Below are 15,835 nucleotides of genomic sequence, written 5' to 3' on the forward strand. Positions count from 1 at the left end.
CCCCAGGTTGTGCTTTTCACATTAGGCTACAGTGCCTTTCCGCATGCATGGCAAGGCTGCTAAAAAGAGGGGAGGTGTGAATCCTGCCCTTCCCATACAGGTGGGCAAACCTGCCCTTCCACTTCCCTGTAAGAGAGCGAGAAGGATGGGAACGCATCTGGCCTTGCTCTGCCCTCTGACCCACTTACTTCTCTGAGAGGAGGAGGGCGACCTTCTGGTTGCCAAGATGGGGAGATACAGTGAGTATATTTTCTTGGCACGGCAACGTCATCAGGACAGAATACGACACTGCAAGGGGACCTTGTAGTTTATGGTGGGTCCATTACTGGGCTGATAATCAAAATATTTTAATAACCAGTTCATCACCAGACCAACAAACGCCACAAACCACTGGTGTGCGAGGGCCAGCCCTGGTCAGTTTGCGTCAATAGGGTTATTGACCAGGGTAATAAACCCCGTTATGGTATTAGCATCACCAATCCAGTCTTTCCAGTAAGAGATGAACTGTTTTGATTTTCATTTATCTGATTTCTAGGTCCTGTTTTTTCTTTCTTTTTTTTAGGTCCTGTTTTTTCAATATGTGCTGGACTTAGAGGGGAAGGGCAAGTATATGACTAACTATCACCACCAAAACCCCAGGAGTCCTCTGTACTTTTCAGACAGTATCCCCAAAATTAAATGCAGTTTCACATGACATTTTTAAGGTGATACTGACAAATTAGAAGGCACTCAAAAGGTAAGATCCAGCCTACACTGGGGACCACGTGTTATGCAGGAGATGGAAAGACGGGGGCCATTCAGGTCATGGCTCATGCATACGTGGTTGGACCTGTAAGTCGGACTGTGGCAGGCTGGGGGATGGGGGGAGGGGCAGAAAACAATCTTTGGCAAAGAAAGTGGTAGAGCTTTGGGAATAAGGTGGGCTCCCGTTACTCTAGAGAAGGGTCAGCAAATTATGGCTACAGCCCTTCTGTTTTGCGAGTAAAGCTTTATTGGAACCCAGCCATGCCCATCCATACACATATGGTCTATGGCTGATTTGCACTTGACAATGGCACAGTCGAAAGTGGGGTAGAGACTGTAGGGACTGCAAAGCCTAAAACACGTACTATCTGGCTTTTTACAGACCTCTGGTCTAGACCTAGGAAAGGAAAGCAACTAACAGCCTGAAGGTGTGTGTGTGGGGGGAGGGGCGGGGGGAAGAAAAGAGGAAGAAGGGGTATGTCTGGAAAGCTGGGACCTTTGGCTGGGGCGCCAGAAAAAGGCAGAGAGGAAACAATTAGGGTGGAACCACCACCATGTTTTACTATATGGGGGTCCCTCCTCATGTGAGCTGAGCTACAGAATACCCTTTCCAACTGAATTACCTACATCTATTGGGGTGAGTTCCAATTTTAGTATATGTGCTGCCGAAGCGAGCACCGGGGGGAGTTCCTAGAAGGTGGAGAGAGTGGATTTTTCTCCTGCCTGTCCGAATTGGCAGCATATAAACAGTAACATATAAACACATGAGCACAGGTAATCAAAAACGTTTTAATGATTAATGTTTAGACATTATTTAACAGTGTGGGTATATTCAGATGAGCTAAAGCACACTTTGACAGCACACTACTGAATGTTATAGTTTCTGTATTGAAATATGTAAAGACATTTGCAAACTAGTACCTAGGAAGACATACATTTACAAATATACACATTCTAGATTTGATAAGGTAAATGTAAACAGATGCTGTGACTCCCTCCAAACAGAAAACCCGCAAAACTAATAAGAGAACCAATCAGCTCCCTGTAATATGAATGTGCAAAATTAAAGCATGGTAAACTGATATTTACATAAATATCAAACCAACAATTAGTTTACACATTGTCAATGACCTTCTAAGATGTGTCACGAGTGGTTCAATGACTGTTTTTTCTCCCAGTGGAGAAGGTATTCAGAGACTAAATTCCAACACTTTAAAATGACACGCACAATAGTCCTTATCTGTTTGACCACTGCCTCCAGGGTGAGAGACGTGATTTTATGATAAGCAGTCTCATTTTTAAATAAGCAGTTCTACACAGGTCTTTAGATCCTAAGCAGAAAAAGAAAATTACAGGTACTATTAGATTTACACTAAACAAATTATCTCTATGCAATTTCCCAGTTCTCTTACATTGTAGCTATCTGTTTAATTTTACCTTAAATTTTTTTTAAGGTCCCTTTTTCCCCCTTCATTCATTTTTATAAGCTAGGCACATTTTAAAAGAAGTTTGTGTCAAAACAGAGAGCAGTACAGAAACCAATCCAAATTTGGACCCATTGCTCATCTATGGAATTCTGTCAAATGGTAAATATTCAATTATCTCTTTTGAAAAGTATACATCCTCTCTTTCATGAGTGGAAAGCAAAGTGGGCATTGTTTCCCGTATAAAAACACTTAGCACTTCAGAAATTTTAAATGTCCTACTCATCCTACATACTTTCCAAAATCTTGAAGACAAAGAATATATATTTAGGTTTCATCAAGACTGCTTTAGAGCCCCCCCCTTTACATTATCAATAGTGGCGCTCAAAATAAAAAAATAAGATCTGTTAAAAAGTTAAACTGACCTTCCACTAGATTTGAGCCTGCCTGATTTAAAGCCAATATTATAAAACTGAAGGTGCCGTTTCTGATTTCACACATACAAGTCACTTGAAATTATGTGTCACACGCTAGTTTCATAAATCACGGTCTTTGATTTTTTTCTGAACAGAGCTATTAAAAACGAATAAAAACTTGAAACATACCTAATTTAAATTAATAAGCTTTGGGCCCTGCTTTTTAAATTTTAAGGCATGTGTGTTTGTCTACTGTAACAACATTGTACAAATTTACAATCACATGCATGATCTACAGTAAAAAAAAAAAAAAGTGTGGATTACAGTGTTTTTAAATTGTGAATCACAATTCAGCACCTATCATGTTATAACTAATAAGGCAACAGCAGTGTTGTATACTACAATAATACGCCCTCCACAGTTTAGCGCAGTGGTCGGTGAGAGCCCAGAAATGTTAAAAATCTTATGCCTACGTGTCTAATCTGTATACATTTTCTAGGGGTTTTGAACTGATGAAAGAGGTCCTACATGAATCGCGCTATTGTAGGCCGGACTAGTTACAGCAGCTGTTAACAAGCATCGGGCACAACTCATACTGTGCTTACAATCAGACGATGGGTTTTGGAGGTTTTTCAACTCTTCGGCGTCAATCCTTCCGTTGCTTCCTCGGCTTCACGTTGTTTTCCAGGGAAGAAAAGCTGTTGGTGTGTCCGTTCACAGCAGCCACGGACCCGTTCTGGTGGTCCTTCAGGTGCTCTTTCCTCCGAGAGGCCCCCTTCTTGTTGTAAGTCTGAAATGCATCAGGGCAGATGGGCCGTGTGACTGGGTGCTCTGCTGGGGGTTGGGGGGCACCCCGCTTCCCTAACTCTAAGCCTAGACTCCTGGCACCGAGATGTAAGGTCCGCCCAGGTCAAGCAACCCTGGGAACATTTTTTGCCACTGGTTTCAATCACTCCTTTTTTGAGGCGTAGCCTGAGGTAAGTTCACAGGGGAATGCGCTGCAATGTAAGGGCTATTCTACAAACGAAGTAGAAAATTCAAATTATACTTCACTTGGCTGTGCCCTCTCTGTATCTGGATGGCAGAGGATAGGGGCTACATGGCCCCACCAGTCTCCCCCCCTCTGTGGTACCTCTCCCCATCACTCACATCTCTCACCTTCAGAATTTGCTCGTGAGTTCCGCAACTGCTTTGGCCCGTATGTACAAAGTGCTACGCTGCCAAAGCAGTTAAAATAGTATGACTTCAGTTTTGTCGGGTCCCATCCCGTATCCTCCCTCACGCCTGATGAATGTCCCAAAGTAGGGCATACACGGTCCGCGCGGCAGTCCAGGAGCTCCCTTGACCGTGGCACCACACCCAGGGGCGTGGGGCCTAAGGTGCAGGTGGGCACAAGGATGGCAATGTGGTGACGCCCCCAGGTGGCTGCTCAACCAGCTGGACTTCACTGCCGCCACGTCCCTGGCCTCTGCCCAGGCTCCTGACCTCTGGTGCCTGCCCAGAACCAGGCACTGCCCACGGGAGCAGGAACACACCTCATCCAGAGGTAATGGGGAACTGCAAAGTGACCCATGGAAATAACCTGCCCACTTGGACCCTTCTGTGAGTAAAACTGACCTTACATCATGCACTTGGGAATGAACGGAGCCCCCAAACCTGAACAGTGGAGGTGTGACGGAACTACAGCTGAGGGCTGTGATGGACATGTCTTTGGACATTTAATGTAGCCCCAGAGTTCAGGGCAGCAGGGCTGTGGGCCTGCTGGTGGAACTCACCCATCACGTGTCTGCACTAGGCTGTGAGCAAAGCACCACGGAGCTTGCCGAACAGCTCTGCTTTCCCACATGAATCCCAAGCTCCCCTGCCAAAGGTCTAGAACCCCGGAAGTTTGGGACAGACCTCAGCATCTCCTATGTTGGCAGTAGTCCCCCTCCCAAAGGTAGGGGCTGACCTGTCACTGTGACTAAATTAGAGCTTGCTGCCCGGCACGCAGCAGGGGTTCTACAGGTCGTCCCCCTTAAACGAACAGAGGAGGGCCTTTGCTGGAAAGGCCACGAGTCCCAACTGCCACGGAAGAGTGAGACTTACCTGAACGTAGAAGTTTGTGAAGAGAGTGATCAGAGAGATCATGTATCCGATCTGGAAGTAGAGCCACCCAAGAGGGAACGTGCACGGCCAGAGGACCCCGCAGCTGGTCTGGATGATTGTCAGCACAAACTGCAGCTGGTGGGAGAGAGGGCCACAGCTGAGCAGCACGGCCACAGCCCATGGACAGGGCGCCACGCCAGATGGGCTCTCCATCCAGCACGACGAGTCCGTGAACGAACACTCACGGGCCCTTCTGGAGGCGAAGTCCCTTCACAAACACTAAGCAGACATTTATGCATAAAGTTCTCCTAAACTATATATGTGCCTTTGTCATATACATTCTTTTGTCATATACATTCTTCTCCGCTTCCTACTACTTAAACCACCTTCTCTAAAATTCCGAGAAGAGTTAACAATACTACATGGTATACATGAAAGTTGCAAAGAGTAGATCTTAAAAGTTCTCATTGTAAGGAAAAACCCTATAGCTAGGTAGAGCGACTGTGGCTGTGACCTGAGCTTACTGTCACAATCCCTACACACACCTGATCAGTACGCCATACACTTCACAGAATGTTACAGGGCTAGTACAGCTCAGGGAAGCTGGGGAACAAAGGAAAACTTATCTAACCCTCCCCAAACACACAAACTTTAGGGACCCTGTATAGAGATGCAAAGTATTTTTTTGTATGCTTTATATTTTTAAGGGAGAAAGGAAGGGTGTGGAGTATATGTTTATTTTATTTTATTTTTTTAATTTTATTTATTTATTTGACAGAGAGAGACACAGCGAGAGAGGGAACACAAGCAGGGGGAGTCGGGGAGGGAGAAGCAGGCTTCCCGCCGAGCAGGGAGCCCGATGCGGGGCTCGATCCCAGGACCCTGGGATCATGACCTGAGCCGAAGGCAGACGCTTAACGATTGAGCCACCCAGGGGCCCCTGGAGTATATGTTTAAAGAGAACCAGTGATGTCGCTGTGGGATGTGCAATTCCTATTTCTCCCTTTCTTTTTTTTTTAAAGATTTATTTATTTGAGAGAGAGTGTGAGCAGGGAGAGGGGTGCAGAGGAAGCAGGAGAGAGTTCTCAAACAGAACCCCCGCTGAGCACGGAGCGCAACGCAGGGCTGGACCCCACAACCCTGAGATCATGACCTGAGCTGAAACCAAGAGCCGTACGCTTAACTGACTGAGCCACCCAGGTGCCCCAACTTTTCCTATTTCTTATCCATATACCCTTTTGGTTTGAAGAAGGCTGGTCAACAGATTTAAACTTCTATCAAGATATAATGCTAAGTCCAGATTATTTCTGATGAATAAATCTTTTTTTTTTTTGGATGACAGATCACAGAACAACTGCTTGGAGAAACAGGGGAAAAGTGTTAAAATGAAGTGTGGCTACTGAAGGGTGAGTCTTCAAGAGGAATAACAGTACTAGGGGGGAAGGGTTCTGCCCACTGGATTTCTGGCCCAGCCCCCAGGGTTTCTCTGTAGAACTGTTTTTTTCCCCCCTTCTTCTCTTTTTTAAGGTAAGTATTCTAAGCTAAGGAATAACTAGGAGTGGTGCTTAAAATAAATCTAGGCAAACTGGGTGCAATCTTCTACCTCAAAGGGCAGAGCTTAATGGGAAACCAACTTCCCCAGTCTGTTCTTGTAAATTCTGCTTTTGCAGGCCCACAGCTGTGTGGTATAAATCAATCTCCACATCACTTCTCAAGTGTAACAAGAAGGTTAGAGAACAATTTTCCTGCCTCACAGGTGGGTGGAAAAAAATTAACAAGGACTAGAGAGCAGCTGGCAAAGAGGTGATAATGAAATGTCAAACACGTAAGTAGCTCAGAGGATCTTCTCAGATTTTTTTTCCCAGACTGTTATTTTTAAATATTGAAAAATCACAGTTGACTTGGAAAGACTGGAATCAGCTTGGTTTCTTTAGAGAAATACGCTGATAAGGCAAGGCTGGGGCTAAGGCTTTACTGCCTAAACCCCTGTCAGCTGGCTTTGGACTACTGCCTCAGTGTCCTCATCCATAGAGTGGGGATAACAACATGAGATGCGGCTACTGGAATAGTCCACGTAAACCTGCTTTCTTAGCATGAGTGCCTGACACAGAGTACACTCAACCAAGGTCAGTGTTTCACATCCGTAGTAATAGTAATTAGTTCACGAAAGAATTCACAAGGGGAGAGAAACAGGCGTCTGTCGTATCCTGACAACTCAGGGAAGCTTCCGAAAGGACGGTAGGACATGATCACTGGGTGCCAACAGCTTCTGGGTGGCCCTGGCACGGCCAACCTCGGGAAGCACAGCAGGTGCCATCCTAGCCAACAGGTGCTTTGCTGCAGGGGGCTGAGAGGTCACCGGGCACCTATCTTACTGACATCCTCGCTGCCTAATGGCTACAAGCATCCGGGACTCCTGCTACCCCACAGCTCCTTCTAAAACTCCCGGGAACATGGGTCACAGTGGTCACTCTGGATTCTGGATTATAATTAGGAAACACACAGGCAACACATACTTTGTGCACAAACTAAGGACGTAGGACTGAACTTGAAGTCAGGAAATCAGCTTCTTGTCCTCATTCTACAGCCCAACTAGCTGTGTGCTCACAGGCATAGTTTCCTCCTCAACTGAAAGAAAATTCTCTGCTCAGCCTGTTGCAAGTAGTTTAATTGGATCAAAAGAGAAAGGGTGGGAAAGGCACATATTAGATACTATTAAAGGACAAAGCCAGGAAGAGGGGTCTGCCAGGCAGCAAGTCCTGGACAAAGAGGCTGAGTCACTTACCAGTTGCCCCTGAGTGATATACTTCTTCCACCAGAGGTATGGGCGCACGGAAGGGACGGACGACAGACCGTAGTACGAGTACATGAGGACATGGATGAAGCTGTTCAGTGTGGCACCGAAGTAAGCTGAAGAACAGAGGGGATTTGGGAAGGAGAATGCATCAGTGTTTTACACATAACAAGATTCTGTTCAAATCCGAAAAACAGATGCATTCAAACAGGGGCTGGCAAGCACTGTGTGAACCAGTACTCGGAATTCCGTTTCCACTGGGGCAGGCAGACTGGGATGCTTTAAGGCCAGGGTCAGCTGGAGCTGCCAGGCAGGCATCTAACATAAGAGTCAGGAGACCACCTCACAGCTTTGTTGCCAGACCCCCCATCAACTCCCAGCGCAAGGTGCTTTTCTTTATGTGCCGAGTGCTTCAGGCCTGGGGAAGATAGCTGATGGGCAGGAAGTTCAAAGCTGGCTGTCTAACACACCTGCTGAAGTTGGAAGAGGTCTTGGAGGCCTCGGCCTCCTTATTATTCCCCAGGACTGCAGGGCTGAGACCACATATTTTTTCAATAATACAATCCAGAGTCCAGTTCCTTGGAGATAAAAGACTCCTCTTTTATTGCATGCTTTGAATTTCCAGTAGAACCACCAGTTCTTTTTTTAGCCTCTCTGTCCTCCTCCCCCACAGCAGGCAACCCAACAGAGCTCGCCAGTTCTCCCACACACAGTCGGAGGTGCATACGGCTGGGGTCAGGGAGGGAGGTTCTACCTCTGGCTATCACAGTCACATCCAGGTCCTGGTTGTTTCTCTTGGGCCCAGTGCGGCTAGTTAAAATCTGCCATCCTGTGAGTTCTTTGAAAATGTAAAGAGACACTGTTTCTATTATAAAGTTAAGTCAGATATCCAGAGCCATGAGGTGTGACGGTGGGAAGAAAACATGAGAGGGCCGGGGCCTGGAACCTGAGCGCTACCAAACCTTTTACTATCTCAAGTTTCCTCCCAAACCACAGGGAGCTGGGTTTGGTGAGTCACCTTTCTGGTTCTAAAATTCTATGACTGTGTGAATCTTGGTGGGCCGGGTTAATCCAGGGCAAAATCCTAGGGAAAAAACCCACATGAGCAGACGCAGAGGTTCTCATATTCGTCAGTGCTAGATGGCAGAAATTTTGATCAGGACATTTGTTAGAACTCCCAAGCTAAACCTAGAGGAGACAACTTAATCTCTGAAAATTATGAGAGACCTCAGACCATAAGCTTTCTAAAAACGACACACATCCGTCTTTGGGAATTTACTTCAAATTTCGGTGCTTGCCATTGAAGATGCCCTGCTAACTGTGCTTCATGGAACATGGCAGGCTCATATGTGCAGACTTCCTCCTGTACTCTTCAGCTAAAGCTGTGTTTCATCATTAGTCTTGTTCCCTGGGACTCCCTCAGTGGTGTGGTTCTATCTATCTGGCCTGCCCCTCTCAGTCAAATATCTTCCAAATTGTAGAGAAACAAGGACTAGAAATAACCTAGAACACCTACCCTCTATGACAGAGGACACTGTCCCTATTTCCCTATAAGCCCCAGGCTGGGGATTTGGTATCTCCCTCACCTTGCCAAGTCAGCCAGAAATAGGTTTCGTCAGCTTACTGAGTGCACAGGCCACACAAACGATCATTAAAGCAACTTGGACACAAAGTTCCAGTGTTTGACCTAGAAATCCACAGAAAGAGCACCTCCTCTAAAAGCCTTGGTTTCAATTCAGCCTCTCTGCTCACACCTGTCCCCAGCAACCCCCCCCCCCATGAAAGACTTACAGTGGCCGCAGGGGACCCAGTTCATCACAAACCACCATATGTTCAGCATGGAGGCGTGGTGGTAGACGTGCAGGACTGTGATCTGGTGGTTGTTCTTCCGTAAGATGAAGAAGAAGGTGTCCATGAATTCAATGAGCTTGGAGAAATAGTACCACCAGAGGACACGGATAATCTAAGAGGAAGAGATCATCAATGTTTCTCTGGACCATCACCCCGGACGTGTTTTACTAACATCCCAGAATCCCAGGTTCACTTGAAGCCTGAGCACCCCACTGGCTCCTAAAGTCCTTCAGCAGCTGGGAGCTCTGGTCATTCTGAGAGTGTCTCTAACCAAAGGATACTGGGGGGGAGGGGGAGGTGTGGAATGATGACAGGGAAAATTTTAAAAGCAGCACGGCCATCTTTCAAGACTAACAAAAACAGGAGGATCAAGGTTCAAAAAACCCCTGAAGCCTGCCTAGTCCCTTTGGAAGGACCTGTGAAGCCATCGGTATAAAAAACCCTCCCGAGAGGCGCTTCTGATTTCAGGGGCTGGCGTGGGGGCAGGTGCCAGGATACAAGGCGAAGAAGAAAAGGAATCAGAACTTTCTGTGTCAGGTCCCTGCCCAGTTAAATACGTCACACAGTTCTAAGGAAACAACTGCCCATCTGAACTTAAAGCAGCAGCTTTTTATTTAGAACAAAACACTCAGAGTGGAAGTCGGAATCTCAAGACCACCCTCAGCACTTTAAGGAATGATTACAGCATTTAAGACGTTATTCTTATGATCCTGTTTATATGAATGCTGACAAATGCATGTAGTTTTTTTTTTTTTTTCTGGAAACCTAAAAAAAATTTTTTTTTCAAGATTTTATTTTTAAGTAATCTCTACACCCGATGTGGGGCTCCAACTCACAATCCCGAGATTAAGAGTTGCACACTCCACCGACTGAGCCAGCCAGGCGCCTTTTCCTAGAAACTGTTAACAGGATTTACTTTTACTAAATGAAACTTTAGTTTTCATCTTATATCTCTCATGTTGTTCAACTTTTCATACCATGTGGACATAGGTTTTTAAAAATTTTTTTTTAAAATGTCAACAGGAATTATCTTGGGCAGTGAGGATATGAACCATTTTGTCTTTTGTACAATTTATTAAAAAAAAAAAAAACCTACTTAAAAAAGAGAGACCATACCTTCATATCTGCTTCTCCTGCGCTGCGAGTGCCTTGACAGAAGAAGTTGTACCTGCCTTCCCATACTCCTTTCACTAACTAAAAAAAAAGGATAAAAAAGGAAAAAGCCCATCACCAACAAGATCAGAAATATGGAAAGCCCTATTCAATTAAACTTCATCTGTTTCAGAATCTATGACAATTGACCTTGGGCTGGCTGAGGCAAGTCTGGTCTTTGCTCCTCAGCAAAAAGCACGACGATGGGGAGTGTGAACACCAGGAAGTCTCCATTTCACGAGGGGTGGCCTGGAAGTCAGTCACTCTAGGGTGCCACCTTACCAAGCTGGCGGTCTCCACAGTTCTCCATTCCCTAGGCTGTCCCAAGACCCGGACCAACCTGATGGCAGGCTCCGGTCCCACACGCAGTCTCCAGGGAGATCACACCTTCACAAATTCAGCCCTTCCCTAAACCAGCACTTCTCAAACTTTGAGCATGGCGTACCACCAGAATCCCCTCAGGGGCATGTAAAAACAGGATCACCGGGGAGTGTTTCTGATCCAGTAGGCCTGGGGTGGGGTCCAAGAATTCATATTTCTAACAAGTTTCCAGATGATCCTGATGCTGCTGGTCCAGAGACCATGCTCCAAGAATCACTGCTGTAAAACCTAGGATGATTTAGTCAGCCTCGCCTTCGTTATCTCCTGTTGCCGTGTCATCCGCTGGGCCCAGGAAGCAGAACTCTGCAGTGTCACAGAAAGGACCCCAGAATCAGGGGGTATGCAAGCTCTAGGTTACAGGCCTGCAGTATCACCAGTTCTCTATGGTTTCCTCATTTATCCATAGCGAGGACAACTGGCCTAGATGAGATTTAAGGACCTATTGTAACAGTCCAGAGGGAAGGTTTACTTTGAACACTTGTGCACGTCCACACTATTTTCTAAACAAACACCTAGGACAAGGTGCTATTCCTTGTTCATGTGAACTGTAGCTTCCTGCTTCCCAAAGCCTATGGTGATCTTGATTTTTCCTGTTGACCTTCTCTCTGGGGGCCAATTGGCACTCTATAAATGGGGAGAATTCTGAGGTGGCCTGACTTGTGCCTGATCTGATCTGGTATCCAACATAAAAAACTGGCCCTGGGTCTCAAAGTGTGTTCCCCAGTCCAGCTCCATTAACACCACATAGGAACTTCTAAGACATGGATGTTCTTGCGCCCACCCCAGAATCAAAACTCTAGGGGTAGACCATCAAGGTAGGGCCTTAGAGTCATGATCACAGAGCTTTTGAAAACTGAATACTGTGGTTTCCAAAGTGTGGTTCCCAACCCAGCAGCATCAGAATCACCCAGGAATTTGTCAGAAACACAAAATCTCAAGCCCTACCCTAGACCTTCTGAATCAGAAATTTCTGAGCGCGAAGCCCAGAGGCGTGGCAACAGGCTGTTTCACAGGGGACTTTGACGCAGCTAAAGTTTGCAAACCACCGGCTGAAAGCCTTGGTTCCCACTCTAGTTACATAACAGGACCACCTGGGAGCTTCTAAAACCTGCTAATGCCTGGCCTCGCCCCAGATCATGAAACCAGAATCTTGAGGGGCCTTCACAAAGCTCTTAAAGTACTTCCAACCTGCAACTAGGAATGGGAATCACGGGTTTCATGCTGGGTAAGCAGCAAAGGGATTACAAGGGCCTGAAGACAAACAGTTAAACTTGAACCCAGTTTGACCTCAGAAATGCCAGAGTGGGCATGGCAATTGCACTCTGAATGCCCTTCTTAGAAACTGCTTTTTCTTCTACTAACTTCCTTTCTGTGGTTTGCCTTCTGGCTTTGTCATCTTCTATACATTAAAAAGTATTAAGCGTTAACATGGTTTTCAAGGCCAAAGACCAACACAGGCGTTTGGAGTACACATGGGGGAGGCACTGTTTTTCGATGAAGAGTTCGCATTAGGAAGCAGAAGGCCAGGGAGCTGGGACGAGTTAGGCTGCGGTCCACCGAGGCCCAAGATCTGAAGCGAGCCCGCTAAGTTCCTCGGGCCCTGGGTGTTTTTATGTAAAAAGGTGAGGTTGGACTAAATGATCTCTAAAGGTTCGAATTTTCTACAATTCCTATGTTAGGACTTTTAAAAAACAGACCACACACAAACTATGCTATACTTCACTATCTTTGAAAGACCAACATCCGCAAGGTAATTTACTAGAAGGTATGTCGTCCTTTTGGACAATATTGTGCTCTCAAGTCACGGCAGGTTAAGCACCCCACATGCAGACCCATCCCGAGTTCCAAGGATTGAGATAAAAAGCCTGAACCTCAAGTGGGATCGGGAGTTGGGGGTGCAGGCTTGTGTGCCCTCAGAAGACCTGAGGTGGAGAGAAGAGACTGGAGTCTCCCCGCCCTTCCTTCTACCCCATGAGGGAACCAGTGAATTATCTTCTGTGGCTGGAGGTTACGGAAAGGGAATGAATGGTTCTTGAAAAAATTTTCACACGACTACTGCAAATGATAAAAAGGATAACACAGCAAAGTGCTCCATGAAGATAAATTTATGCAATTTAAAAGATGCCTTTATTTAAAACGATAGCCTTACTTGGCAAAATTAAAAACTTATTAACCATGATTGTCCTCACTAGACATGCTTTTTGAAATGTTAACATCTTGTCAATTTAAAATTCTAGAACCTACCATCACTGTTTTCCAGCTATTTTGGTCTATCGTGTCCTGAGAAACTCTGGGTTGGTTTGCTTTTGCCAATTTTAGAACAGGATGGCTGGTTGTGTGTGCAGAGGTACAGATCACTGCATTCATGAATGCCTACCTTGGTAGGGGAGGGGACAGGCAAGGGAGCTGAGGAAGAATAGAGCTAATCCTTCCTTGTATTCCTGTAGGCACCTTGACCTCAAGGGTAGGCACAGACTGAGGAAGGACCTGTTAACTCTAGCAGAGGGGACAAACACATCCCTTTCTTTTAAAATGTCTTTCAGAAGGCATCCAGGTTGGATTGCTTTGCTCCTTAAGCTAATTACTTTAAAATTCCATTTGTCCCTCTTCCTATAATAGGAAAAAAAAAAAGACATGTGTATCTAAAACACCCAGCATCTCTGGAGACTAAAGAACTCCAGGTCTTGGGGGGTGAACTTCCCCCAAACTGAAGCATTAAAACAGGTACACAAACCAGAAGCTTTCATCCAGCTTCAGGGCCCTGAACCCACCGTCCCCTTCTCCCAGGAGGGGCTAACTACAGCCCCCAGGGCAGCTCGCCCTCCCTCACCACTGCCACTCAGCACTTCCACTGGGGCCAACCACTGAATTCTGTGTTTAAGACCCTTCAGTGACTCCCAGTGCCTTTAGAACCAAATCCCAAACCCTAGGTGCAGCATTCAGTCTTCCACTGCTCTCGGACCTACAGTCAGATGGGCCCCCTTTCGTTCCTTGCCCACAGTACAGTGGCCAAGGCAAAGTGCACAGGTTTGGGCACTAGTCAGGAGGACTTTAATTCCTAGCATCCCACATTTAGCTAGGTGACCTTAGACAAAGGTCTGTACACCTCTCTATACACCTCAGTTTCTTCACTCCCCAAATAGGATAAAAATAGCAACCCTGCCTCTTCAGGCTGCCATGAAAAGTAAATGAGATGGATGGAGTGTACAAATGCTTACCCTACCCAACCTGGTACATAGGATAAACACAACAAATGTTAGCAGTGACCATTCGCTTATTCTTTTCAACTGGAATGCTGTTTACACCCAGGTACTTCCATCTCTAGCTCTTAAAATCCTAACTATCCTTCGAAGTTTGCTTAGTTATTTTTTGTTTTTTAAATATTTATTTATTTATTTTAGATACAGAGATAAGAGAGAGAGTGGGAAGAGGGAGAGAGAATCCTCAAGCAGACTCCTGGATGAGCACAGAGCCTGACATGGGGCATGATCTCACAACCCTGAGATCATGACTTGGGCCAAAATCAAGAGTCAGATGCTTCACCAAATGGACAACCCAAGAGCCCCTAAAATCCTCTTTTCTTCATGATTGCTCACTTGGGCCTCCAGTCTGAAGTCTGTCCTTCCTCTAAGCTCACCCTGCCATGGCTTATAGTTACCTGCTCATATGCTCCCTTTCAACCCTTTGTTAAAGGGTCTATTTTAAGCTCTTTGGGAAGCTCACACAGGTGGGGACTGTGGCTCCTGCATCCACAGAACCCAGCATGGGAACCTGCACACAAGACGTGCTGAATAGTTGCTAAACTGATGACAAAGTTTGAGGCCCTACTTTTCACCTCCCCCCCAAAAATCAAGGCCGAATATATTATTCATAGCCAAAAAAACAGCCCCAAACCAAAAAGATGTCATTTCTGCTTTGCAAATGGAGAAACTGAAACACAAGAAAGTATTTTAGTGAAACTTGGACTTGACAATATTCATCTGAATTCTGTTCACAAGACGGAAGAACCCGTCCCCATCAAATGTCATAATGCGGGAATATGGGAAGTTGAATTCTCAAATATCCTTGGCTTCAGAAGGGATAGAATAATTTCACACACGAGGACCAAGCTCCTGAGTTAAAGTTTATTCATCTAAGACTCTCATCAATTCTCTATAAAATGGGCCTCTATCAGAAAGTTCTACTCCCTCCATCCCCCATAAGAGGGAAACAGCATGGGCCCTGCTGTTCCAGCGCCCCTCTAGGAACACATCAGTGGACACAATGCTCTAGTCAAAGTCACCTTGGCTACCGTTTCCCTTCAGGGCTTGGGCCTGGCTTCCTTTCAGAGAGCTGCTCTGGTCAGTTCCCCAGAAATTCAACACACTGCTGCAGGCACTGCAAAACGAGAGGGCCCAGGAGGCTGGACAAAGGTGAGGAACTGAGAGTAGGGATAGGTCTCTCTACCTTGGGCTCCTGGGAATCAGCTCAAGAGCGCACAGGACTATACCTCAATGAAAATGGGGGCCACGACGAACAGCTTGCCACCATCTGCACAGTTCCGTACACCACCAGCTACTCCAAGAGCAACCAAGTGTGCATTATTTACTCTACCTGGCTTTTCCCAAGTAATCAAAATACAAACAGCACCACTGCAAACCATATGTGCTTTCTCCTTCCTGGAGTAAAGCAAACTTTAATTAGGCAAGGAGCATGGAAAGAGCTAGAATTAAAGCCGAGCTAGAAGCTTTCTCTTCTTATAGGACAAATTCAATAACCAAAGGTTGTTTCATGCATCTTTTCATTTAAAGAAGAGAAGTTAGGCGAGTATCACAGCTAGGTCTGGATGATGCAGCTCATGGAGTGAATCATTTTTTTTTTTTTAATTTTATTTTATCTTATGTTAGTCACCATACATCATTAGTTTTGATGTAGTGTTCCACCAGTTGTTTTTGTGTAACACCCAGTGCTCCATGCAGTACATGCCCTCCTTAATACCCATCCCC

General features: G+C 45.8%; 1 protein-coding gene across 1 annotated transcript in view; it reads right to left on the reverse strand.

The window, feature by feature from the left end:
* Window positions 1-1,513: 1,513 nt before the first annotated feature.
* The window catches only part of ELOVL5 (ELOVL fatty acid elongase 5), a 67,199-nt gene continuing 52,877 nt past the window's right edge, over window positions 1,514-15,835 (reverse strand). The window contains exons 4-8 of the mRNA XM_081827572.1: window positions 10,434-10,511; window positions 9,258-9,429; window positions 7,458-7,582; window positions 4,673-4,807; window positions 1,514-3,374 (exon numbers count right to left, since the gene is read on the reverse strand). Of these exons, the coding sequence (XP_081683698.1) occupies window positions 3,231-3,374; window positions 4,673-4,807; window positions 7,458-7,582; window positions 9,258-9,429; window positions 10,434-10,511 (654 nt within the window). The 3' untranslated portion in view covers window positions 1,514-3,230. The remainder of the gene's footprint in view (window positions 3,375-4,672; window positions 4,808-7,457; window positions 7,583-9,257; window positions 9,430-10,433; window positions 10,512-15,835) is intronic.

This window comes from Leptonychotes weddellii, chromosome 8 (genome assembly GCF_054177405.1).
Source record: "Leptonychotes weddellii isolate Sample4059 chromosome 8, ASM5417740v2, whole genome shotgun sequence".
In the NCBI taxonomy this organism is placed as follows: domain Eukaryota; kingdom Metazoa; phylum Chordata; class Mammalia; order Carnivora; family Phocidae; genus Leptonychotes; species Leptonychotes weddellii.